The 27,243-nt window shown below is 35.0% G+C and overlaps 1 protein-coding gene across 5 annotated transcripts in view; it reads left to right on the top strand.

Annotated features, from left to right (window-relative positions):
• Positions 1 to 22,661, top strand: part of PHF14 (PHD finger protein 14) — a 159,375-nt gene extending 136,714 nt beyond the window's left edge. For 4 of the 5 annotated variants that reach the window (XM_018075667.2, XM_018075665.2, XM_018075666.2 and 1 more), the window contains one exon: positions 21,844 to 22,661. In XM_018075667.2, coding sequence (XP_017931156.1) covers positions 21,844 to 21,918 — 75 coding nt within the window. In that variant the 3' untranslated portion in view covers positions 21,919 to 22,661. The remainder of the gene's footprint in view (positions 1 to 21,843) is intronic. The other variant, XM_018075664.2, reaches the window with a different exon arrangement.
• The last annotated feature ends 4,582 nt before the right edge of the window (positions 22,662 to 27,243 follow it).

Genomic DNA, 27,243 nt, shown 5'->3' with positions numbered 1-27,243 from the left:
TTTGGGGGAGAATTACAATCAAAATTCCAAAATGAGCAGTCAGGGGAGAAAGTTACCTTAAATTTGTACAACGAAATGACAATAGAATCGTTCCCTGTAAGTTTTTCAACCCACTGATCGTACTTGACTCCAGTGTCCTTCAAATTTTCAGTAGACTTTTTGTGTGTAGGCACTCACTAAGCTCTGTTAGTCCAGTATTGGTCACATGGGGTGGGTATTATGAAAATAAATGTCCAGAGTTTAGGAGGATAAAGACAGACCTATAAAAAATACCTGGTAGAGAAGTATAGAAAATTAAGTCAAAATAAAGTCATATTTCTTCTAATGTATCTCTGAATTTGGGAGGTATGATACTCAAAATGGAAGACAACATACAAAAACCATGAAGAAAGTGAATACAAGGAAAGGAGCAGAGATTTTTTTTTAATTCATTTTGAATGCTTATTTTTACTCTTATTTTCTGACAGGCTTTATTTATATAGTCAGCTCTCGGAAAAAAATCTTAGTAAGTCGGCATTTAAAAATGGATTCATCCACAGAATATAATTTGTGTGCATGTGTGCATGCTGTGCAAAATTTTAGATGTTTGTTTCTGCAAAATATTGCTTGTTTTAACAGCCTCTTTCTAGTTTCAAGGGTGGTATTTGAAATGAGGATACAGACAAGAGTTGTAGTGTCATTCAGAGCCTGTAGAGATGATCATTAGATCACCATTGCTCTATATTGTAGCCTGATAAGCAGCAGAGTAAAAATAACCCAATTTTGAAGTCATGTTGTTACTCGAGAAAGCTTTTAGTGTCTGCAGAGGCACTCAGTAATTCAAAAAGGGGAAGCTCATTAAAACCTTACAAAAAAAATAAATCCAAACCCTGTTCCTGTAGGAAAGATGAAGTTGAAGAAACTTCCTTCTTAACCAGAAGCATGACAATCTGCAAGATCTCTCATGCCATGGAGGGAGATACATTTGATCCCTCCATCCCTCCCTCAGGATCTCATGTAGAAATACATGAAGAGAAAAATTGAAATATATTTTAATTATTTTATCAACGGTCAAAAGCTGGAAGAATTTGGAGTGTTCTTTAAAATACTACTGTTCCTAAAGTCTACTTTTAAAAAATTATTTCTATGATACTAGGTATTTCAGGCAGAATTTCTTTATCTCAAAGGTAATTCTACTTAATAATAACTTTTAATTTTGGAAACTAATATGGATAAATTTGATTTGGTCTTACCTTCATCTTGTGGTCTTCCTAGGTGTCTGCCAGTGGCCACTGAAGGTAAACAATAAAACTGGGCTAGGAAAACATTTGTTCTTACCTATTGTAGCACACTATTTCTATGTCACAAGTTAACCTGCTAAAGGCCATGTGTAGTGATGAAGCCAAGAAATAGTGTCAAAAATTAAAACTTTTCAGATGCACTATTGCGTATGTGGTGTGGTTCCAGGTTGGATTTTTTTTTAAAGCTGAGTTAGCATCTATGAATTGTGATTTATAGTTCACTGTTTAATACAAATGTAGCAGTCTGAGAAAATGGCTCTGCCACTTTTCTAGAGTATTATTACTTTAGAACTTCCTAATTTTTATTTACTGAATTAATACTAGTTTATATTCATTTAAATCAATATGCATTGAATTTAATAAGTAAGGGATCTCTATGTTACAGTCTGTGAAGATCCTATAACACAAATTATCAAATAATTCTGTGCAATTATATATTATACTTTTTTTATGGCAGTCTTACTCAAAAGCTTGTAATTTTGGGTATTTATTTTTAGCTCCATAATTTATATCACTGATGCATTTTAATGTCGCAGTCAGGGTTCTTTGGTTAAAAGCACTGAATAAAAAAAAAAGAAAGATCATTACTTCAAAGAGCTTTCCTTTCTAGTACAAAAACAGACATTGTGCATTTAAAAAAAAAATTAAAAAATATTTTGGATTAGTTCTTTTTACTGCATTTTGGCTAGAGGTTGCACTTAATAGGATAAATCTCATTTTTTCAAGAGGAAAGACTGATAATAAGGCTGATAATATTGTTTTAAATATTTGAAAATTTCACTTTTTTTTTCCTACAGAGTTTATTATTCAGCAGGTTATAATAGCCTCTACTTCTCTGCATAATATATAAACCTAAGTTAGTAATAGAAACAAGATTAAAGACAGTGAAAAGATCACAGAATGGAACAAACAGATTCTTAGTCTTATTAATTGGTAAGCTTAAGATAGAGAGGTATTGTGCATATGAACTGAGAAATTGGAAGGTTGTTTACATTAATATTTTTCCACTGTTAAGGCTCATCATTAAGAGGCTTTATCAAATCAGACCAAGGATCTGTATCAAGCAGCTTCATCATCCATGTAGTCATGAAGTGAATGTCATCAAAAATCACTGGGCCTAAACACTTATCAGCTCACTATGGTAAAATGACTGCATTTTTATTTGCACAATAACCTCAAATCCTCATATTAAAAAGTGGCAAATTTTTTTGCCCTTTACTGTTCTAAGTGTGACACATGTAACAATTATTTATCATTCCATAATGGATCATTTGTATCAGAGTCCTGTGTCTTTTCTCTATACATAGAATAAATATTTATGTTTTCTCATTTTTCTGAACTAGAAGATACTGATAGAATAGGTTTGAAGTGTCAACTATAATTCATTGCCTGCAAAGAAAAGCTTTGTACTGATACTGTGTGAAAGGAAAAGAATATCTAAATCATTTCAGCAGCGAGCTTATAACCAAGATAATATCAGCATTTTCCTTCTTGAAAATATATATGCCATAAATTAAAGAAGGTCTTCAGTATTTTATTAAAATCCTTCTGACAAGTTTAACCCCATCTTCAACAGGAATATATGTATGAATATGAAAACCTTTTTTTAAAAAAGGGAAGGTCAATTGAAAGTTAAAACAAGCTTGCAGTAAACTTCATACTAATCCTGCAAATATTTTTGTTTAGAACACATTAGCAAACTATGGCACTTATTTAGTGTAAATTTTGTTTTATACTCATTTTATTCTTATAAAAAGCTTAAGATATATCTATCTATTTTGTACAATAGTAGTTTGGAAAAAAACCCCCAAGATTCACAAAAAATATGTATACTGAGTCTGTTTGAATGAACTTAATTTAGTTAAAATTAGCCTTAGCAGTAAACGTAATAGTGGAGAGGTGCATATCATAGTATATAATTATGTTCAAATATACATGTAGCAAAGTAATTGGGTTAATAAGAATATAATTAGAATTCAAAATATGTTTGTAATGAAGCGTTTTATACACAAATACTATGATTCAGTATCTTAACACATTTTCAGCTCTGCTTCCAGCTTCTTTAACAAGAAATGCAGGAAAATGTTGGTACTATTTGTAAGGAAGTAATAGCAGAAAAGTTGTATATGATGAAATCCTGAATCTGTTTTCCAGAATTTGTAGCTTTCCCTTTATTATTGTTTCAAAGTACTTCAAAGTATCATATGCCACATTTCTCTAATCCATTCAAGGCTGAGTGGTTAAGTTTCGTGCTTTCTATGTGAATGCTCCTTCCCCAAGCCCTGAGCTGGAGAAGCAGCAGCAACAACTCCCACATTTACGGTCACTTGCTCCCTAATTCCAGCTGCAGCTTCTCAGTTTTGTGAAAGAGGTGCTCTCCAAGGCACCTCATCAGAAGAGACTTTGCTTTTTTGGAGCCAGTCTCATGCACAGAAGATCCAAAGGATCCATCACAGGCTGGAACAGCTGTTTGCAAATAAGCAGAATGAAGTCTTGTTGTTTCTGATGTATGTGAGAATTTTACTTTGAACTCCAAGTGTTTTTTTCCAGCAATAAATTTAACTTTAATCACTCATTAGTATCACATCACGCTGATGGTGAAATAAGCTGGAAGATTTAGTAAGGTCATGTATTTAACAAGAAAGCTGTGAAAATATAATTTTATGGGGTATACCCAAAGTTTTCGTTTACAGCTGCTGCCTAGAAACTTGATAATTGTTTTCTTTAAAATATCAGATATTAAAAGACAATGTGCAAATGAATCTTTCCTTTCCATGACAAAATCATAGAAGCAGTCCATTTTATAAGCAATTAGTATGTTTGGGAGGTCATTAATGTAAAGCTGTGAATTTGTCCCCACTAGTGACATGAATAAGCTAAGTCATCTTATGGTATTTGCTGTTGTCAAATTGCATTAGCATCTTAGGCATGATAAGAATGTCATTAGTGTGAAGCAAAAATTAATTGCTATGATAAGGCAATAAAGCTTGTTTAATACTGCATGATCAGTAGCTTGAAAGAAACTTGCAATTTCAATTTTAATTCTTTCTGTAAATATTTCTAGTTTCTACAGACTCTCAATCTTTACCTTCATGATTATTTACAGACAGAGTAAAATTTACTCTTGGATGGGCACTCTGTAGAAACAGTGTTATGGGTGACTCCATTTGCTTGCCAGCTGTCCTTGCCAGAATGTTTTCAGCATATATATTAGGGAATTTGTTGCACTATCCCATCCTAAAATCAATGTGGAAAATAAGGGTGATGAGTTATGTTTTATTCCTTCTATTGTCCACCGAATGCATCTTGTGTAAGCAAATTTTCTAACTTTCAGGGAGATCAAACACAGGGAAGAGGAATCCAAGTCACAGACATTGAAATTAACAGTGGTTCTGTATCAAACTGCATAGAAATTAATTGATTAGCTTTGATCATGCTTTGTTCAGGTCTGAGGCATCTTTTTTTAAGATTATGGTTTTTATGTACGCTGAATTTTGGTCAACCATCTCAAGAGGCCTCAGAATAACACAGTACTTCAGCCCAAACAGCTGCGTACATACAAGATGAGAACCTGCTTTAACTGGTAGGTTCCACTGCTTTCTGTTTCAGAATAAGAAAGATGCCATATGAGGATATGTCTGTGTCAAAGTATGGGGTCATACCTGTTGGAAATCAGGCACTTATTTAGGCCAGCACATCCAGTTGGCTTTTGGCTATAAAGACCCATGCTAGCAACTTCGCATTCGCAGCGCATCTTTCAAAGAATTGGCTTCTAGTATAGTGTGGAACAAGTTTGTCAGACAAAAACTGCATTAGGCTACCAATACGTATAGTTGCATATACCAGAGGCTTTTCTCACTGTGGTAAATTCTCAGTATCTTCTGTTGCAAGAAAGTAGGGACATCAGATGAGTTGATTTCATTACAAGTCAGCTTTTTGTGCTTTGAAACAGAAGTACTGAGAAGTATTTGGTTGTTTTCATTCCTTCGTAAACCACAGGAGCCTGCCTACGTTGCATGAAGTATGATGTCTTCATGGCAGATGGAGCAGGCACACTGACTGCTAGTATCTGATACTTTTCAAACATACATCAATACTTCTGAGGCAAGCAAACTCAAGGATCATATAATCTGGTGACTGCTGAATTCCAGCAGGAGAATTCACAACTTCAGAAAGTTTTCTGAGGAGCTTGCTTCACATCTTCCAGAACCAAAAAACTTCATTAAGGAAGGCTACCACTTGTCAGAAATAAAGTCATGTTGCTCTTTTCATATTAGCATTCCAGTTAGCTGTAAGTGCATAGCTTAGAAATTTCAGCAAGTCAGCCAATCTTGCATTTGAAAATGGTATTACAGTGGAAGAAGTCAGGAGGGATATACATGGGTTTTCTGAAGTGCAAGTTTCTTATACTGCGTATCCTTGACTGTGCATCTCAGAGAGGGCGAGAAAAATTGTTAACTGCTGAGCATCTACTGCTTGGTTTTGAAGGGCTTGATAGATCACTGATTCATAAACGTTAATGTAGAAAGGAGGAGACTGATGCACAAGCCAAGCTATTGAAGAGATCTGTCCCTTCATTTATTTGGACAGGCATGACATTTTTTTGTTAATTGACTCTTCTCATCCTTTCCTGCCATGGGTTATGAAATCATATGCCCTGAGGAAATGAAATTAAATTATGCATTTAATATTTTTGGATTAGTAGGGCACATGCATCTGGCAGAGTGAAAACAGGATGATTTTATATATATAAGTTAGTTAGAAAATTTATCTCACTTGATATAAATATGACCACAACCTGCTATATTCCTCAGAAAATCCACAACATTTGGGAAAAAAGCTGCTATTATCGCTGTTAAAATCTGTTACATTAAGAGTATAGAAATTTGGCAGAAAATGAGCACCCTTGCTTTCCAGCTAGTCCTCAGAGATCAGAGGGGCTGGATATGACACATCTCATGGCATATGTCATGGAAATCCCTTCACCACATATCTCATGGCATATCTCATGGCTATAGGCCTCATTCCTGTGGAATCTAAATCTTTTTCAGAGTTGCGAAACATTAATGTGATGGAAGTTCTAACATATTTTAAAGTTTGGCTTATGAAAGTGATGACAAAAATATGTCACTTTTTCCAAATAGGGGGTGGTTGGTTGGAACATAGTCCCAAAACATGTTTGTAATTCTTCAGGGAGAGAGACTGGTGCCTGTTTCAGTTTTTCCACTTTAAATGTAAAATTAGAGGAAAAATTATGTTGACAATTTAAAAAAAGTCAGATCTTTCCTTTCTAGAGAAACCTACTCAGTTCCCCACCTTGAATATATCTCTAAGGGGTATGATTATAAGGGTAACCTTGTGCTTATACCAAGAGAAGATGTCTTCCTCCTTTCTGCACATTTTTTTACCTCTACTGGCCTAACTTTGTAATATCATGTATAAACAGTATCCTTATACCTTGTGAAAAAATGTAGAAATTATTAAAGAACAAATTTACCTTTCTGTGGAGAAGTGCGTAAAACTCACGAGTTTGAAAGAAACTATGGTAAGAACATGTTTGCTTCAAAAATTTTAGAAATTTTTAATTTGGGTACATACTGTTTTCTTTCTACTTCTTCTACTCAAGACATGTTAAAGCCAAACACCTTTATGAATAGATACTAGTTTGACTAGGATAAAAAGCTTTGTGAAACTTCATATTGTGATGGGAATATCTTAGTGGTATACGTTCATCATGTTTAAGTTGCCTAAAGATTGTTGGGTTTGTATTTTTTATTAAAATCCCCGGTGAATCTCACTGTGCTGACAGGAAGTCTGACATTATATTCACAAGCAATGAGCAGCAATGTTATATTGCCTTTGAGATATCAATGGACTCATAGCTTCTACCAGGAGGACATGAGGATGCTGGTTTTCTGGCCCTTTCTTGCCAGGACATATAGACAGCAAGCTGCTCACATCCACCAGTGTCTGTCATTAGGATATTGTCCAAGCACTTCCTGGGTTAATCAGTTCAAGAAAGAAAAAATCAAAGTAGCAATGTGCATTGACTAGGAAATGATTGTTTTCTGTGGCAGTAAAGTATGAATAAGGTTTTTCTGAATGGGCTCCTGTCTGCTGTGGGATGGCTGTTTAAGGTACACATGGGTGCTTTCACCTAAGAGGAGATAATACCTGCTATTGGGTGGCTTATACACTTATGGGCTGCACCATTAATACCTAGTGCTGTAATAACCTACAAATCTGAGCTATTCAAGTACAATCAATTATTGTGCCTTCCAGTATAATGCCTATTCCTCTTCTTCTTCTCAGACTTGAGTCACATCTTGCTATATGAGAGCTATATCCCGCCATAGTTAGTGCTTCATGCTGGTTTCTGTGGAGCCATTTGTGGGTTAAATGTCTCAGTTAATGAGAAGCTGACTGTGTGGTATTGGATTACCACCTGAATTAGATTTCTAATACAATACATTTCCAGGCATTCTCTTTCAGTATTTTCAGAACACTTCAGTCTATATTAAGGTGGAAATTGGATTAAAAGGACAAAGCGTGAAGTCATTTGCTGAAGCAAACAGAGTGTTAGTGCCAAATTTTGTGTAAAAGGATGCTGCTGAAAGGACCCTGTGTCTCTCTTCTAATCCGCAGAGAATCCCTCTGCCTCTTGGTTTAAGGACTTCATTTCCAAATACAATGCACAGGGGGTACATAAACCCCTGTTAAACAGGTCATTTTGTGCATTCATCTCTTGTTTGTTTATGGTATTAAAAATGTTGTTTTCAGCCTGGAACAATCCCATTTATGTAGTAATCACTTTGTAAATTTAAATACTGTATTAGTGACAGCTCTGTTCAGAGCAAGTATTTTAACATGTTGGGTGATAGTAATAGCTATCTTCCTAAAATTAAAGTTTTAAATATATGAAAGAAAATTCTGCCTTTTATTTTTCTCAAAATTCATTATATGTAGAGACAATTCTCACAATATCTGAAAATGCCATGTTGCTAGGACAACTGAATAATTGCTGTTCTTGGATGTAGAGAATATTGTGTGTGAAACTTCCACTGTCCATTGAGTAAACAGTAAAGTTTAAATTGTAAGCACTAGACAGGACATAAATGATACTTTTAAGAAGTTTAAAATCAGAAACTAAATATCTGAGAGTTTCTGCATCCAAAGATATAATTCTTGACCACAATCTTAACAATTATCTTCGCACAGTGCAAGACAGCCTAAAAATGAAAGTACATTCATGTAGAAAAAAACTGATCTAACTCCAGCTGGCCACTGCGGCTTTCATAGAGACAATATGGACTACCACTTACATTCTTTTAGGATTTGGTCTTCCTTGGAGAGCAGATGCTTCTCCTTCTGAAAAAGAGGAATAGACACATCAACTTCATTTGATCCCACTTGCTGATATACTAGCACTGACTTGATAGTTACTTCCTTCCTACGTTATATTTTAAAAATTAACTGCATTCTGTTTTCATCATTCCAAACCAGACACCTTTTTTATGCATTGCTTTCTGGTTGCTCTCAAAGCATCTTTCCAATTCAATAATTTCCAGAAAGCAAGTTTATATGAAGTAAAACTGTTTTTCATGTGCTTTATAGCTTGCTGCATATCATACAATATCGTGTAACATAAAATTCCTGCTATCAATGATTGCTAACTTTTCCTAGAGACAAAAAATAAGCATCAGAACTTAAAAACAGACAATTTCTTACAATAACTACACTCATTTAATGTTTTATTTGCTAGTTTCAGAAAGAATGGGTGATGTTCTGGGCTAGAAAAGTTAATGCTTTTAAAGCCTTCTGTACTTTCTGAATGTAATAATAATGACAGCACTTAGCAGTTGTATAAATCTTTTCATGCATAGAGCTCCATCCTAACACTGAAACTATTATTAGTCACATTTTACAGATAAGTTCTTTAACATAGCAGTCAGTTCAATCTCCACATCCTCCAGGCTGAATAAGTATTATAGTAGGGGCACAAACGTCAGAGATTTCAGCTGAGAAATTCCTCAACTGATTCTCAGACCTTGCTTTACTAACAACACATGCATTAACTTTATGCTGGTTTCTGTTAGTGAATCCCCTTTAGATTAGAAACTCCATTAAGTACCACTCCTCCATTTCTTCCTCTTCTCCAGTGACATTTTCCTGAGGTTTTTTGTTATCCAGAGGTTTTCTCAGCTTTTTCTACACACCCCTGACCAGTTTCCCCTGCAGGACACATCTACAGACTGACTCAAGGCCCAGTACCGTTTCGATAAAATATCTTCAATAACTGTCTCATTTTTAAGTCTGTCCTGTACAATCAGTATATTTATTTTGTAAAGAAATATAAAATATTTCTATATTTATATACATTTTTATTATAATCACTTTTGATTAATTCTTCATTTAATAGCCATAATTGGCACAAAAATGTGATTGAGATACATGGCCATTCCCCTGACCCACTTAGCTTTTATGATATTTTACTTCTTGGCCTTTTCTTCTTTCATTTTTATCATAACTGATTTTAGACTCTGTATGATCAAACTCTCCAGATGTGTTTATACAGCATATGGCATGATATGAATCAGCCAGATTTGGATTATTTGTTAATATTATAGGTAAATAAATATCTATGTCTTACCATTTATCAATTCGAACAGCAAAATTGTGGTAGGACTTAGAGACCTTTCTATATCTAAGTCTCAAAAGGCATCATTTGGGGGAATTTTCAATGGACAGGGTGTTACACTCCAGATTTTAAGCCATAAGATGCCCAGAGCAGTTACATTTTATTTAAGACTTTTTGAAAGCCTTTTGGTTCATTATAACCTCTAATTCACATCCAGAGAAAGAGTCACACACTCTTCTCTAAGAGAAATTATTTTAATTTAATGAGAAAAATAAGATATTTTGGCAAAAGGTTTTATGGGAGTAAAATACAATCAAGAAAAGCATTTTGCTAAAACACCCAGCACAAAAACTCAGTTCACAGAGAACACCTCTTGCAAACAATCAACATACTAGCTTTAGTAAAACACAATTCATTGGTTTTAAGTTAACCACTAGAGAAGGAAAAGAGTAAAAGAAGAAAACGGATTAAAAGGGTAAAGAAAGAGAGAAGAAAGAGAAAAGGAGAGAGAAGAAAGGAAAAATGGTTACTGACAAGATTCGATGATTCACGTGGTGCAGGCAGACAGAGAAAAGAGAGAGAGAGCTCACATGGAGTCTCGTGTATTTGTATAGTTCAGTTTTCCCTCCCAGGCAGGTATCCAGTTGGTTCCGACCCATGTCAATAATTCAGTGAGAGTCGAATCCACAGGGGAAGCAACAGCTAACAAAATCTTTCATTATTTGCTTTTTTGAGAACTTACCTCCTGAAAGGTTTGCTTGATTTTAAATGAATTGAAAATACTTCAGCCAAATTCAAGTAAAAAATGATTAATGCCAATAACTGTCACTGACATTAAGGAGAGTAGTGACAGACAAAGAGAAACACCAATTAATGTAGGAAGAGTAAGATCCATGATTTGTTGTCTGCCAAAATAGACATCATTTGCTGTATTTTCTTTACAGTCATATATAGTTTATAATCATATTTAAAAATTACTTTGGCAGACTAAGTAGTAAAGTTACATTTTTCATTTCCAGATTTAAATTCTGATTTAAATGGATGTGCTATAGTCTTCTGTGGTTCTTAATGTGTTGGTTGTCTAAGGTACATCCAGATGAGAGGAAGCAGCAAATGAATTGTCTCAAATACTAAGTGATATTTGCCATAGGAGAACACGAGCCTGTTTTTTCTACATAACCTTTTTTTAAATATACTACATGTTTGGTTTGGTTTTGTGCGTATAAAGGAGACATGTCCTAAGCTTATCTTAAATCATCAGTAAACAGAAAATAATGAAATAACTACTGGCAGTTACTTCTTAGAATTGTGATATCCAGTTCCTGGAACTCCTGTATATGCAGAAAGAGAAAGAATAAAAACAGGCAAATAGATTGCAACTAAGTAAAATGAATGAATATGTAAGCTTTTCCTTGATGTTTTTAGGTAATGCTGATAGTTACAAGACTAACTGTTGTGCAAGAGCAGAGGGCAGCAACTACCAGACATCTCTGTTGGGCCATAGCTGACCCTGCATAAGGTGCTATTACACTTTTTCTAGAGGTAGTTGAGTGGCAGCACTAAGATTTTTGGAAAAGATAGCCCTCTGAAAATAGCCTCAACTTCCTCTTAAATACGCATAATTTAAATGCCCTGCTTGATCGAGGGGCTGTTTAAATGCAGTATTCAATTCCAGAGGAGCCTTGTTCTACAGTATATTTCATACACAGCCCCAGTAAATGGTACTGTTCAGTTCAGTAATCAGATGAGTTGAATGTAATGATGCATGTATACAAGTTTACAAGTTGTGGCTCTTAATGGTTGTGAAGAATATTATGTCTTGGTAGCACTGTGATACAATGTAATGGGAGACAAAAAGCCTTCTGAGTGAGTAGTCATCTGAGGGATGGAGTTTAGTGAGCTTCAAAAGGAGTTTCAGTGAATGATATTAAGTTACTTCAGTGTTTTAAGGGAAAAGTACATAAACAACAATTTATAATGTGAGCTCTGTAATGAACTCTTCTAGCATAAACATGCAAAACACTGATTAGTTATAGCCAAATTTCACTAGCTTTGGAAATCTAAAATATAGCTTTTCAGTAATTGAATCTCATCAAAGTATTTTTTTCTCCCACTCTTCTAACAAAGTTATGCGTGATTGGTTGGAGGGCGGGCAGAGATGAGAAGCAAGAGGTTGACAAACCAAAAGATGACTTTGATGTGGTACAGTTTGAAACAGTAACTTCTAAATTTATCACAAAGAAATGCATGGTGAACCTGAAAGGAGTCCTGTTTGTGGTGACTACCAGCACCAAGATGAGGTCTGTAAATTAATTTGATTCTAAGCTTCTGAAAGGCGTCTAATCTTTTCAACTAATCTTTTTTTTTTTTTTTTTTTTCCAAAGTATATAAATATTGTTAGATACCAAGTTTTGGAAGGATATCAGAGTATGATTGAAAGCAGATGTTGCTTTTACAGGGCAGGTTTTTTGGAAAGTTCCTTTTGATGATATTTGGAACATGAAATGGTTACACATCACATTATTTCCAGTTGAAAGAGTTTCATCAGATTCTAACTTCAAAAAATTACAGACACAACATCGCTATCATGACAAATTACCCAAACATTCCTGAATTAAATAACATTTGGCTTTAGATCCTCACTTGGAAATGCAAAGATGAGTGGAGTTTGAAGAGAACTCAACCTACTGTAAAACCTAATACTTTTTTTTTTTAAATTTAGAAGCTGATCAGCCTGAAACTATTAAAACCTTGCTTATTAAATTTTACAATTTTGATTCCAAATTAACCATGTGTTTATTACCAACTGATACACCCTTGGTGCTTCAAAGACAGCTGATTTGATCTATTGTATGAAACAGGACTGTTCAGGCATCATTACAGGGTCAGAACAGTAAGAGCTACCTTCAAATACAGCAATGAAAATATAAAAAAACCAATTAAATAAAATTTTATATTTTTTATAAAGTATAAAAATATAAAATCTACAAGCCCTCCTTTGCCATCAAACCAAATGAAGTCCAATGTCTAAGTCCATAGATTTCTTGTCTTGTTAGATTTCAGGTCCATAGACAAATAGATGAAGGGAACCATTCTGTGAATCATTATGCAATTCTATATTATCAGATTAAAAGTATGTTTATACGGCTTGGAAAGGAATGATTTTGACTTCTGTGTAGGTCTTCAGTGCATGTGTTAATTCAGAGTAATGAATTATAACAGTAGGGAAGGTGTAGGTCTTCCATGAGAGATTGTACTTGGCCTGCTAATATCAAACTATGGATCTGATCCTTGCCTAAAATGCTCTTTTTGTTTTAATAGATTTTGAAGTTTACCTAGTTATAGTTGTTGGATTCTGGGTTTAAATAGCTGTATATGTGTTTGAGGGGACCTACTGAAAGGAATTGTAGTTTTTGGCTTTTTTAAAAAAGCAAAAGTCTTTTCAATCACTGATTTCTTCATCAGTAGCACAGATTCTATTTGCTCTCACACTCTATTCTCCGTCTACTTCTGCAGCTTTGTTCATTTCTGTCTGTTTTGTTGGCAACTTCATGGATTGCTACTAATGATAGGAATTCAGTATTACAATAAATATAAAGTCTTTTTTTACAGCATTTACTTTTATGACATTTTGAAAAATAGGTGACTAAATAAAGGCCTTTGCTGTTTAGACTCCTATGTCATCATAGTAACTCCACTGAAAGATCTGTCTTTTACATCTTGAGCCTGAGCAGAATTTCACAGCTGTACTCTGGTGAAATGTTCTGATGAAATAAGAAGAAAAAAGCTTTCTCAATTCTTACCTGTCACATTATAGTAATATTTTCATGAATTCCAAAGTTAATAAATTTAAAATACTGCAGTAGACTTTTTCCAATTAAATGAGCATTTTCTTTTGTCAAAAGGAAAGAAAGAACTTTGATTATGCTTTTTACAGTAATTTAATTAAGCATTTCTTGTAAGTTCATTCCAGTATCTATCATGGCTCACTAAAGTTGAAATTCAGTATAGAATGGTAGATTAAATGCCCTTTGTCTTAGGTGAAATAAGAATCCTAAATATGCAGAGTCATGAAATTTAACTGTGTTCCTCAATTGCTTATTCAATGCTTTGGAAACCTGAATCAAGAAGAGGGCCAAAGGTTGTTAAATGTAGCGAATAACACAGATTTTGAAGTTTACTTAATGAACCGAGTGTTTATTACTATGAAATAAATGCACCATTTAAAGAATTATGGTGGATATGTAAAACATTAAAACTCTAATTAATTTTGGTCAGAAGCATGCAATGCACTCATTTTTCCTAAAACATTTTCATTAGGGTCTAGATTTTCTCTGTTATTGCGATAAATTTATTCCTTTCATATGGTAGTACTATTTTTTTCCATTAAAAATATGTCCTTCAATAATGTTTACAGTGATGTCTTTCAACTGCCTTCAACTTTGAGCAATATGTCTCGATAGCAGCTTCAGAAGCATTTTGCTATAACTCAGTTTTTCTTGCTTTTCTATTTAATGTTGTTAATCATTTTGGAAGCAGAACGTTCAGACCTCTTGATTAAAGGCTTTCAATAGCCAAACTTATTTGTGAAAACAGTTAAAGCATGAAAAAAATCTTCTGCTATCATTTAGTAACTACAAAGATACATGTATAGCCTAATAATTGAGCATTTAAAAATTAAACTTTTACTTGTTGGGTTTTTTTTTAATTAAATACTACTTAGAGCTATTAATTCCTTATTGTTGGGCTGAGCACCTTTTGTTCTCATGTAACTATTGGAAGAAGAAGACATTTTATTTCTTAGTATAAAGAATATAAAAATAAGTTTTACTTCTTATAGTTTAGTAAATGTATAGTGTAAATATGGCTGGAGTATAACCACAAATATTTAATATCATCTTTATTAGAATATACATTTCTAGGCTATGGAATATTATTCTGTGGTAGTATTATGAATATATATAAAGTGGAATTTTCTGTTTTAAATTTACAATTTATAAAAATAATTAAGATATTACCACATAAATAGAAAATGCTATTGTGGTTTCCATATATGTGTTTATATATGCACGGATGTGATTATTATCATTGAGGGATAAATTTGCCTTAGAAAGGATCTTATTCAGGACACTGTCAGACTTGAAAGCTTGAAAACTGATGCAAGTGTGCACTCTGAGACCAGAGTGGAAATTAAGGAGGCCTGTCCCATATAGGCAGAGAACAGTCATGTTAAAGTTGCTTTTCATCTCTTTCTTAGTTGATATTTCACGTTTGTGATATCTAAGCATTTATAGGTGCAGTCTAATGTTCATAAACCTGAACCTTCAAAGACTCAAATTGTTAAAGAGGAAACATTTTCCTCTACTTTCTTCAAGGAGAACCAGCTGAACTTGTAAAACAATGGTTGGGTTTCAAGCACCACCTGCCCTGAAGAGGATCCCAACTGTAGTGGCAGTCAGCCAAAGGGGCCACTCAGTGGAATGGTTGCCTCCTAAAAAGGAGAGGAACAGATGGAAGATTTGGAATCTGGCATGAAATTCCACTTCTGTACTAAGCATTAAATGAAACTTGACTGTAAGGGCTCTTGCAATGGTACATTTATCTGTATAATCAGAATTAGCAACGAGGAAATAGAAAATACAGAACACTGACAAACATTTCAAAAATACTTTCAAGTTCTTGTATCAGTGCAAGTTAAAGGAAAGAGTTTGTGATAAACATGCAGCTGCTTGTAGCTTAAGAGGAGCTTTAGAGTAAAAGTAGTTCTGCTGGTCTTGCATTGCCACCTAGAGCACAGTGCCATGTACTGCCTGGGGAAGGAAACAGTCAAACGTTGCTCTTTTCACTGGACAAATTGAGGTGGAGAGCTGCTTCCAGTAAATTCATGTCGGCTTTGCTTACATTGTAGTGGTTAGTCCCTTCAAAGCCTACAGTTTTTAATGGAACAGATCAACAGAGATTTTGTGGTAGGACTTTGGTGAGCTTTGACAGTAAGAATTACTGGAGATGCGCATTAAAAGGTACAACTGTCAGCTTGCCAGTGGTCCCAGAGGGGGCGTTTTCTTGATGGCTGCTTCAGAATACTTCATGAAACAAATGTCAAACTTGGTGACAAGGCTGTCACTATGAAAATGATCCATGTAGCAAGGGTCTCCTTTTCCTTGGAAACAAGCATCTGCCTTATCACTGCAGAGCTGCGTGACAGAAAACTGTCATCTATCACAAGAAATTTATATTTGCTTCTAATATCCATTGGTAAAGAACTGTTCCATTTGTACTCTGTATTCTTGCACCACTCTTCATTATAAGGATTGTCAGTAAGGCATTTGAAAAAGATGGCATAGACTTTTGAAGAAGAATAACTTTTGAATATTACTGTTGGATGCTTACCTTTTGCCCATTTAACAGAGAGGCTACTTTAACCCCCAATTTTTGCCTGACACTAATTTTCCTCCAAATTTGGCCTGTGACTTTGGAAAGCTAGACTTTATGTACACAGACAAAAGCTCTCCTAGTTAATAAATTTCTTTTTTCCTGATGTATTTTTTAAGAGTATTGAAAGTATTTTTACCTACTTCCAACTGGTATTTTCCTAGCTAGATTCTGTGAGGCAGGAGATGAAATACCTTGGAGGAACACCCTCACTGGAGCTTAGTATGTTAGTCATATTACAGCTTTTTTAGGTTAAGATACTATAGAAAATAATAGTATCAGAATTAGTCTTGAGTGTTTTTGAGATTATATTTCTAAATTGTATGATAGCATAGAGAACCCTTTAGCCATTCCTCATTATAGCAGGACATTTTTGTGTTTTGCATATTTTCTTATTATTCAGATGATCCTTGACATCATCCTGTAATATAAAGCTGTTTATTAAGTTTAGAATATGGGTTGCAGTTTGCAAAACACACAAGAGCAAGTCTACTTTATTAAGTATACATTTGTAGTGCAGCTCTAGAAATTACAGGTGTGGTGTAACGGACAAATCTGTGAATTGGTGCATTTCCCAGCACAGTTAATTGAGGTGTGATCTGTTCTACTTGCAAAATAGTGTCAGATTTCCTGCAGAGCTAAGAATTGTCTAATTCACTGTTGTCTTCTAGATTTCATGTCATTAAGTAATGGAGTAAAAAGGAATTCTCAGACATTCTGAATGAAATTGGTTAGAGGGGCAAAAAGAGAAAGGGATATTCAAAAGCCTGCTTCTTGGCTTTTTTTCCCCTTTTTATTCCAGAATTTGTCTACGGGGGAATATTCTGGAATAATTACTCAAAATAAACTTTACATATCAGACCCATTATTCTCTGGTCAGGGCAATATTTGTAGTTGACCTTAAACATGCCTTTAAAGGAGATGAAGTTATGTGATAGTCTCTCTCAACTGTCAGCTAAAAACTTTCAGAAATAGGATCTTAAAAGTCAGATTCTTACCTTTGGTTTTGGCAGCTAAAGATATCTAAATATTGAAGTATTCTCATGAACTTCAGCAAAGTTATTGAATGCTCAATACTTAAACACATATTTCGGTGGCAGATTGTAGGGTCTTGGTTCTAAATTCTTGGCCCTGTTCTGTTGCTGTGACCCATAAATGCACAGCTACCAAGTACAGACTAAGCAGTTTGAAGGAAGCAATGCCCACAAGGCGTTTGGAGACATCCATAGAGCACCCAAAGAATCCAGTACTTTTCCAAAAGGAGGAATGCCAGGGCAAAGGATGTAGGAAAACTGATGTGGAAGGTCCATCGCTCCATCAGCATCAGATGAGGATGCAGATGAGTCATCCAGTCTTCAGTGGCTTAAGGAGATCCTGAGCTGACATTTCAGTTCAGTGCTGGGTTTAACAGCACTTTGTAATGCCCTTTGTGCTTTTCCTTATCACTGTTGGTTTTGTAAATCTGGAATAATGTCAATTCCAGGCTAGTAAACTTTATTCATTTCAATATAAAAATAATCTTTGGGCTGTTAAGTGTGCTTTTTTAGTAAGAGTAATAGTACAGTTCTGAGGGATTCACTTCCCTTGGCTACTCTTACAAGTCAGCATTTCTGTGCTGAGGCATCTTTTAGGTGAGTGTATTCACTGTATAATATTTGAGTCTGTGGTTGCCTGTAGTCAGAAAAGATACTGAGACAAGTTTGATTTTTGGTATCTGACGGCAAGAACTACTTTGAAAGTTTGATTTGTGACGTCTACTAGCAAAAACTACTTTAATTTTAGGATTTTTAGAATGCAGGCATTAGATGTTAGAGTCATAGACATCTGGAAGCAAAATAAATGACAATGTAAAATAGAGATGTGAGGTATTAATAGAAATAATGTGAACTGAATTTCTGTCAACAGAAACCAGAATTCAGTATTTCATCTTCTGTGCAGCCACTGGTAATAGAAACTTTGCACACTGACATCATGGATGGTTTTTTACAGATAACATGAAAATAAAGAGGTTTTCCTTTGCTATAGATCAGAATTAAAAGCATTATAATGATAATGATAGGTGTTAATTACTAAAACAAATATATTAAATATATTTAATCTGCAGTCTGTTTGGCATAATTTCTGTATAATTAGACTATGTAGACTATGTAGCTGAAAATTCAGACATTATTAATGACATCGGAAACTCCAACTATTTCAGTAATCTGTGTGCAGTCATTGGGCTGCTTCTTGGACTACTAAAAAAAAAAAAAAGATAAAGCATTTCATAGAAATTTGGCATTGTCAGCAAACAAAGAATAGTGAGTCTTTACATCTTGTGGTATGGTTAATATGTACTCTAAATTGCCAGTTCAGATCTTTCCCAAGCATACTGGCAGTGATATTTTACTTCTTATAATTTGTAGGAGTTCATGTCCCAAATTTTTGTGACAATTTTCCATCATTAGTAAGTTTGCCATTCTAAGGCCTCCTGCTGTCACTTGTTTTCTGGCAGAAAGTTGCATAAGTGCCAAAACTGGTGGTTCATGCTTGCCAGTATCCTCTGAAAATCCTTTCTGCCATCTTGACTGTTGCTCATGTGGCTGTGCACAGGTCTGGGAACTGATCTGGCTTAAGGTGTATCTGACAAAGTTTTCTCACTGTGATAATTCATACGATGAGAAGGATCAAACACCATTACTCTGCTCTTTGCACAGCAGTCATTTCTGCTCAGAGATACCACACTTGGATTGCTGTTTCAAAATGAGATGTGAGTTTCTGTTCTTGGAAAACAGAGATGAAGTAAAAGCACCTGTAAAAGTTAGGATGTCATATGTGGAGCATGGTTTTTAGTACATTGCTGGTCAGAAAGTTTTTGTGCATAAAAATACAAAAATTACAAAGTATCAGTCAAACATCTGGATGACTTGTGTGTGGAAATCTGCCCACATAAATCAAATTTATGCCCTGCCGGTAGATTTTACCTGTTTGAATATGTTTTAGTTAGTTTAAGCAACAGGAGACCAACAAAGGAAAGAGTATTAGTTCTGCAAAATATACCAAAGCAGATGCTTCCATTTTGAGTATTCACACCGAGCAACTCCTGGAGTTGCCATCACCACTCAGCCATCATTTCTGCATCTCAGATAAGCTGATCACTGCAGCTGCTGCTGTAACCTGGGAAATCTGCCAGAGCACAAGCATGACCTTTTGAGCACAGAATTAAAACATTTCAAGTCTACACAAAACCAGAAGATTCTGTTAAAAAAACCCCTCTTTCACTAGATAAAACCTTTTGTTGTCCTCAAAAAATAGTCTCAGGAAGCTGAGGTATTGAACCTAATGTACCTCTTGTGGCCCTCGGTGGAGGTAGGACTCTGTTGTCTTTGAAATTTCTGCATGCTCTGTATGTTAGGAGAGGAAACCCTAAGCATTATGTCAAGTGTTCTGGGAAAAAAAATGATAGTATAGGGTTTATATTCCCTGTATGAGGGAGCACAAGTCAGGACATTGGAATAATATCAGGTTGTGTTCTAGGGATGTGGGTTAGTTGGCATTGAGGTCAGTTGGGATACAACTTCTGTAGGAACCTTCAGAAACATGCAGATTTGCTGTTTTTTATTACGAAGTTCTTCGTTAAATAACCCGCTGTTTTTCTATAGCAGCCAGAAGTTCCTGTGGGTGTTTTTTTTATTCCATTTATTCTTTTGTCACCTGTAAGCAGTACGTCTAAGCTTAGTTACACCTCACTCCTTTGTAGTTTCCCATTCTGCCCTGCTTGTGTTTTCTTTGGAAGTTTGACATCTGTATATGGACTATACATTACACTCTCTTGAATATATTCTACACTTCTGATTTCAGTGAATCAGCAGTCTTTGGTTTCACACACAAGCACAGACTTGTTTCTCACCTAAACCAAAAGAGCCACAGGGCTCTCTACGTGTTTTAAAGGTAATTGAAGAGATGACAGTCCAGAAAGATAAGAAAAAATGCTTTTAACCTTTAGTGGTCAGTCACGTAAATATTTCTCACTGCCTGGCCTGTCCCCAGAAGTCGGAGGGTTTAAAGGCAGAATGGCTTAGAGTGTCTGCTTCTTTAATAGAACAACTAGCTTTTCCATTTTATTTTAGTTCTGTGTAACATATTACAAGACCACTTTTTTTAAATGAGATCTTCCATATTTTGTGCTGCCTATGTGAGATTCCTATATGTTTTCTACTTCTAAAATTTTATTATAGTGCTGCCCATGTGATCTTCCAATATGTTTTCTGCCTCTAAAACTTTATTATAGTCATTCCTACAAAACATGCTTTAATGGTGAAAAAAGGACTAGGATGTAAAAAGATAAAATTATTTTCCTACAAGAATGAAGATGCTGTTTTAAATCAGGATACTACACCCTGGGTTCCTGGGTCCCACCTAATGTCCCTGGTGTTTCCTATCTCTCAGCTGTCGACTTGGAATGAGTGGTGTTATGGCAGCCAGGATGCTTCTTCATTCCCAAATGTCAGTTCATTTCTTGTGTATTGAAACATGGAAAATTCTCTGTAAATTGAATTAAAATGCAGGCAGGAAAACCGGACGTACTTTGAAATTGTGATAAGGACTCTTCCTGATGCAGTAGGTTGCAAGTTGCCTTATAAAACAGTTTTCTCAGTCTTCCATAATTTATACTTTGGAGGTCATGATTTTGTACTGGACACAAAATAGTATCCATTCCTATGGAAACGGGCATTATGATGTCACTTCATTTTTTCAGTGAGATCCAGAGCAACCTGTAGTGAGTTATGAGCCCTACTCTTGGAGCTGAAGCTGTAGAATATTGTAAGCCTGCTGCTGCCTGACATGCTCATGTTTCCTATTTTAGACCTGACTGATCTTCAGATAACATATGGTGGTACAAGTAATTGGAAAATTGGCAGACCTGTCAAGAAAATATGCTAGATGGGACAAAAATACGATGTTGCAGCACATAAAGTGTCTCTGAAGTTAAATTTATTGTCTTTTATCAAATGGTGAAGTAAACGTATCTCAAAAAAAGTATCTCAAAAAAATGAAACATTTTTCAATGGCAGATGCTTTTCAGAAGTAATTTTTAGTACAATGATGAAAGTTCTTGCATTCAAAAGTAATTTAGTGGAAACCTCTGGTCAAGAACAAAGGAAAGGTGTATAATACTGTCTGCTGCAGACGTTTGAAAATCTTGTCATCTCTGTGTGGTTTAGTAATTTCTTTATGTAACCATCCAGTAAATTGGTCAGTAAAATATTTACTCATTAAATTATTCTTCTGCTATAAATAGGTGATTAGACTTGTTTAAACTTATCATTTTTATTTTAATTCTTGAGCAAAATTAAGCACTTGAATAAATGACATTTTTTGCTCATTTGTATGCTTGTTGGTCAGACAAAAGATGGCAAAAGTCTTTACAGAATTCTATACATCTGCGTAAGTAGAAAAGGTGTACTTCTTCAATAAGTTGATTAATGTTCATGTTTTCATTTTCTTTTACAGGAAGATGAAAATGAAGCTGAAGCAGAAAATCCATCTCAGGAGCTGAATTTGGAGCAGAAAAAGTCAAAAAAATAGGAGATTGCTGTCTTGTTTGAAATATTTGCAAGTTGTGTAACAGTGATTATAGTTTCTCATTGTAAAATTAACAAAAAAAGTTCTCAATAAAGTCATTGAAAATTAAATTCATGGTTCACTGGGGAATTAATTAAGTAGCTCCTGGTGATATTTTTGATTGCATTAAAAGCTGAATTATCAGAACTGAGTACCATACCAATAAAATTCTGAAAGCTTTTTGAACACGTTATGGAAAGCTGATGGGTTATTCATCACTAATAGCATTTACTCAGAAAAAAGCGCAATTTTATATTTTAGTCTACAAAGAAATGTTATCCTTAAAGGATAGTTATAACTCAGGCATATTTTGGTACTTCTGAGCAAGAGTTTTTAAAAATTAGATAAATATGTTCTACTAAATGAGTTCTGAAATTTCTTACGATCAGTGATTAAAATAAATGTTTCTGAGGACTAGGTGGAGGCAAGGATTTTTTTATATGTATAGTATGTTTTCAGAAATAATGAGTTTTACATTTGTATCATGGGATTTTTAGTTGGTTTCTTGTTGCGTTATAATTTTCTTTATGTAAACCTTTTCCATCTTTACGTGATCATTGTCTTTTAATGAATATCAAGCTATCATCTTGATTAGGCCATCCTACCCAGGTCTAATTCCTTCATGCTAATCTTTCCATTCCAACAAAATTAAATAACTTGTCACTGTGTCATTAGATTTTCAAGTGAGTAATAAATATCTAAAATAACTTTTCTTCCTATAGTCCTAATTTTGTTTTGCAATTTACTTCTGCTTTTTAGCCTGTGCAGGTCAGTTAATGGGAAGGTTAGTACAAGAAAATCAGAGGTAGATTTATAGCCCAATAGTTTCACAGATTGCAATAAAGAAACAAAAAATCTCACTGATTGTTTTAGGATTAAGACAACACTCACCGGTGTCCCATGAGTGAAGTTTATCTTGCTCCAGAAAAAATTAATTGTATTTAATTGAAAAATTTAACCTCTTTTCCCACTCTTCTATATTTTTACTGTTATTCTGTGTACTGAGTGTTAGATTGTAAATGGTATTCACCCTGAATTTTATCCTGTTTGTGTAAATTATAGTTTCAGATATTTTAAAAACAACATGCCTGTGCTTAAGCAATATCGTTTATAAATTCTTTTCTGGTTCATGAGGTTCGAATGTGTGTAGTTCGTGGACAAATTTCAATCACAATTACTCTACAGGAGTTTAATAACATTAGATCTCATTTTAACGAATGCAGCTATCATGTAAATTAGCATATAAAATAAATTCAGCATTGGTCCATTTGGTGCAGATCAGCTACTGTAACCATTTCAGAAAGGAGGGGGAATATGATTTTTGTCTTCACTGCAGTGGAAGAGACAGATTTAGAAAGATGGAAACTGAGTTTTACCCTGAAGGACCTTAGGGACTATTCTCTGCGCAGCAGTGTGAAGGATCACAGGGTAGATGAGAACAAAGGGAATACTTTTGTTTTTTTCAGACTAACCCAGAAAGCCACAGTCGGTTCTCAGAGCTTATTCTCAACAGGATCTGAAGAAGGGGCAGGGTTTCCATTGGAACAGGCTGAAAGGCCTGTGAATTTTGAAGGACAGAACTAGTAGCTTATAAAAATGAAGTTTACTTGGGACTTACACAAAGGTAGCATAATGGCAGGGGGATTTATTGGCTGGGGTGGATTGTGGCCATGTCTCTGCCTGTCCCCATCTCCAGTGCACTTGATGTTTGGGTTTAGCCATGCAAATTATCCTGTCTGAAATAAACAGACAGGGTCTCATTTCTGCAAAATAATCTATTTCATTTCAGTCCATGGCAGCACGTTTGTCCTTTTGCTGTGAGTCTATGCCCTCTGACAGCCTAGGACTTGTATGGGTGTTTAAGAAGAGAAGGGTGGTTATTCGGTGTTCAGGTTTTGTATGAAAATGTATTACTTGGCTCTCGAACACCTGAGTGAGAAAAATAGTTCAGAAAAGGTACAGAAAGGTACAGAACCTTTCATTTGATGCATAATGCTGATCAGCTTAAAAGGAGTATTTCTGTTTCTTTCCTAAATTATTCAAAAATTTAGTGTAAAATTATAATTACATAAATCCTACTTTTAGGTAACTTCTTTATGAGAAATCCAGCATATGTCACTAGAAGTCTACAGTCAGTGTTGTTAACCTGATCTAGTTAAAATTTGCAGCTGAATTGATTTCTTTTTCATTCTTGAGCTTTCAGACTACCAGTATGAATTACATTTTTGTCATATATGTTTTTCATTAGTGTCCAGAGGGGTTTTTTTATACAATGCATTGTGTAAAGCAGATGGCTGCAACACTCCTGCATGACTATGACATGATACTTCTGAGTGTTACTGCTTATCAGAACTAAGATGAAAACCTGATGCAGAATATTGTGACTTTATTATTAAAGTTGTGTCCATGCTGTAGTGAAATACAAGCCAATTTGGATACTGCAAACAGCTACTGCAGAATGAAGTTCAAAGCTTATATGAATAAACTAAAAGCTAACTTAGAGGTGGGATGAACAAAAGTTGAGACAGCTTTAATTCAACTGATTACAGAAACTTATATGGAGCAGTATATTCTTTTTATGCAAACACACATAGGCACCTCTATGTACATGTGTGCAAACAGCCAGTTATAATGTCCTTTTTAATTGATTCTCTTTCCCTTCCATGCTGTTATTTAATAATGAGTCACATGTGATCTGAAAATCTAGATGGAGTACTACTTACTTCGCACTGCATCCCTCTCATGCATGACAGTGGTGGTGCTCCCCAGTTGGGAATTGCAGTTTTCTGGGCTGCACTAGTGATAGTTATTTTAGGGTGGTTTAGGGGATAATTATGTTTTCGGTGCCTGAGGAGAAGCTGTCATTTTCTTCATATTAGAGCAAATTCCCTGCTTTTTGTGCAGTTAATGGTGAATTACTGTTGATTTTTGTTCAGTCCTCCATGTTTGCTCTTTTCCCTCCTGTGGTACAGTGGGCTATAGAGAATTTTTTGGACTCCCAACACTGTTTTGTATCACAGACAACCACTTCATCCTCAGAGAAGAGCAAATTTCTCTATTACTATAATTTTTGTTCTTAGAAAATAATGTCTGACCTGAATGTTTGACCTTAGAAATAATGTCTGGGGATCAACAGTTTGAGGTGTGAAAGTTCTTGTCAATCACTCACAGAGTAATGTTTCTGATTTATGAGTGTGATTTATGTTGTATTGTAGACTTATGGGAAATACTTTGCTGTTAGATGATTTTCCTTAGTCTATTACCTAATTGTTGTTGTCATGCAAGGATGCTTGTTCTGAATGCTACATTCCTACATTAAATATAGGACTAAATGATTGGCATGAGTTATAAAAATAAAGGTACTTTTGACATAGGGGATGTTAATTTCCTGTCTGTAGCTGCACAGGCATTGAAATTGTTGGATCTAAAATGTGGTGCAGTCATAAGGATTCTGAACTAAAGCAGATATGTCTTGGTATTTTAATCCCAGCATATGTGTAACTTCTTATGGCTAAATGGGAATCCACAGTATTTTGTTTTTTCAAATGATCTATTGAAGTGTATTGCTATGCTGGACATTTGGTTCTCACTTATAGTTTTTCTCCTGAGCAACACTAGATGTAGTGCATTATATGCACTGTGTCACGTGCAGTGGCCAATCCTAACACAGTATTCATTTTCTGCTCATTAGAAAGCATTTGTATACCTTTAAATTAAGAGAACTATTAAAAACAAATATCCCTTCTGAGGAGCTTCAATACTTGCACAGTGGGAATTTTTAAAGGGAGAGAACCATACTGACAGAGAGGTATCTCACTTCAGTGCTTCTCTGTTATTGCAGTCCCATAAGCTGCCTACCTCTTGGTTGGTTGTTCTGCATCACACTACAGAAACTAACTCTCCCTGACATTAGACTGGATAGGTTTTACTCTGGTTTTACTCTGAAAAGTGAAGATTGATTAGAAACTGCCTCTATTTCACATGACCTAAAGAAAACAATTTTTACAATGAGTAAATGACTTCTATCACCTATCTAAGGCTATAGAGCGAAATCATAGCAGGTAATAAATATTTCCCCACCGTGAATTCAGTGTGGATTCTGCAGCGATGTTATCTGGGGGGGGAAGTGAAATGCTGAAGGCAACAGCATGAAAATGCATGGAGCTATGGCATAGTTCTGATTTGTTTGGAAGAACTATTAATTTCCTTGTTACAAAGCCAAGTAAGAGCAACCCTTTAAAACTGTTGAACCATGAAAGCCATTTCCTTAAGGGTTTTAAATTTGGGAACAGAGTCGTGAAATTTGTAGCTTTGATGAGACATTCTTTGCCTGCAGTCAGAATAAGAGCCAGATCATTGGTTTCCCAGCATGACACCTATGTATTCTTGTGTGCACTAGATATCATTAGGCTCATAATAACACAACTATCATCACATTAACGTCTGAAAGGTTCAGTTTTGATGCTTGGTTTAAGTTTCATTTATACCTACAGCATACTAAACAGCTGCATAAAAGCAAAAGCTATACCATACCTATATTGTGCTATTGTTATGCACTTTAACCAAAAATACAGTCATTTTATGCCTGATCAAATTTTTATTATTTTTTTTTCTTGCCAAGTCATGTTTTTTTGAAATAGCTGCAGCAATGGACCAATAGCAGACCATGAATGCAGCAGGAGATAATGGTACTCTGAGACCACTGTTTTCTGGTTCATACACTAAGGACAATAGTGAACATCATATACATATTGACCTAATAACTGTAATTTTTAGTATATTATTGGAAGTTTATGTACTATGTCTGCCATCTTATGGTAGAAAGGAAGTGTGTCAGAACAAGCTGATTACTTATATTCTTTCAGGTAAAGCAGTGCAGACTGTTGGATTCTAGCAAGGCACCAGCTTTTGGAAGTCACACAAAGAAGGAAATACAGCTAAAAACAATTAGTGTTCTCACTGCTTTGCTATATACTTCTGTGAGTTGCTATTGGAAAAATAAAATATATCACTTCATAGGATAAAGTTACCACCAGGTTTTACAATTAATATCTTACCATTTGTATCAAATGAAATTTGCAGAGAGAGTTACTTAGAGAAATCAGTTTTTATTCTGCCCTGTAACTGAACATTTGGGGGAGTTTGGGAGTTTGTTCTTATGATGGAGAGAAGAAGCTTGGTGAAGCAGCAATATAGCAAGTCTACTAACTTGTGGCTTATAGGCAAATTACTTACTACTGTGATCTGAAAAGTTTTCCCCAGATCAGTGTCAGAGCTTTCATTTCTGTG

This window comes from Manacus vitellinus, unplaced genomic scaffold (assembly GCF_001715985.3).
Source record: "Manacus vitellinus isolate BGI_N305 unplaced genomic scaffold, ASM171598v3 scaffold_3_pilon, whole genome shotgun sequence".
Lineage (NCBI taxonomy): Eukaryota > Metazoa > Chordata > Aves > Passeriformes > Pipridae > Manacus > Manacus vitellinus.
This window is presented reverse-complemented; position numbering and strand designations above follow the sequence as displayed.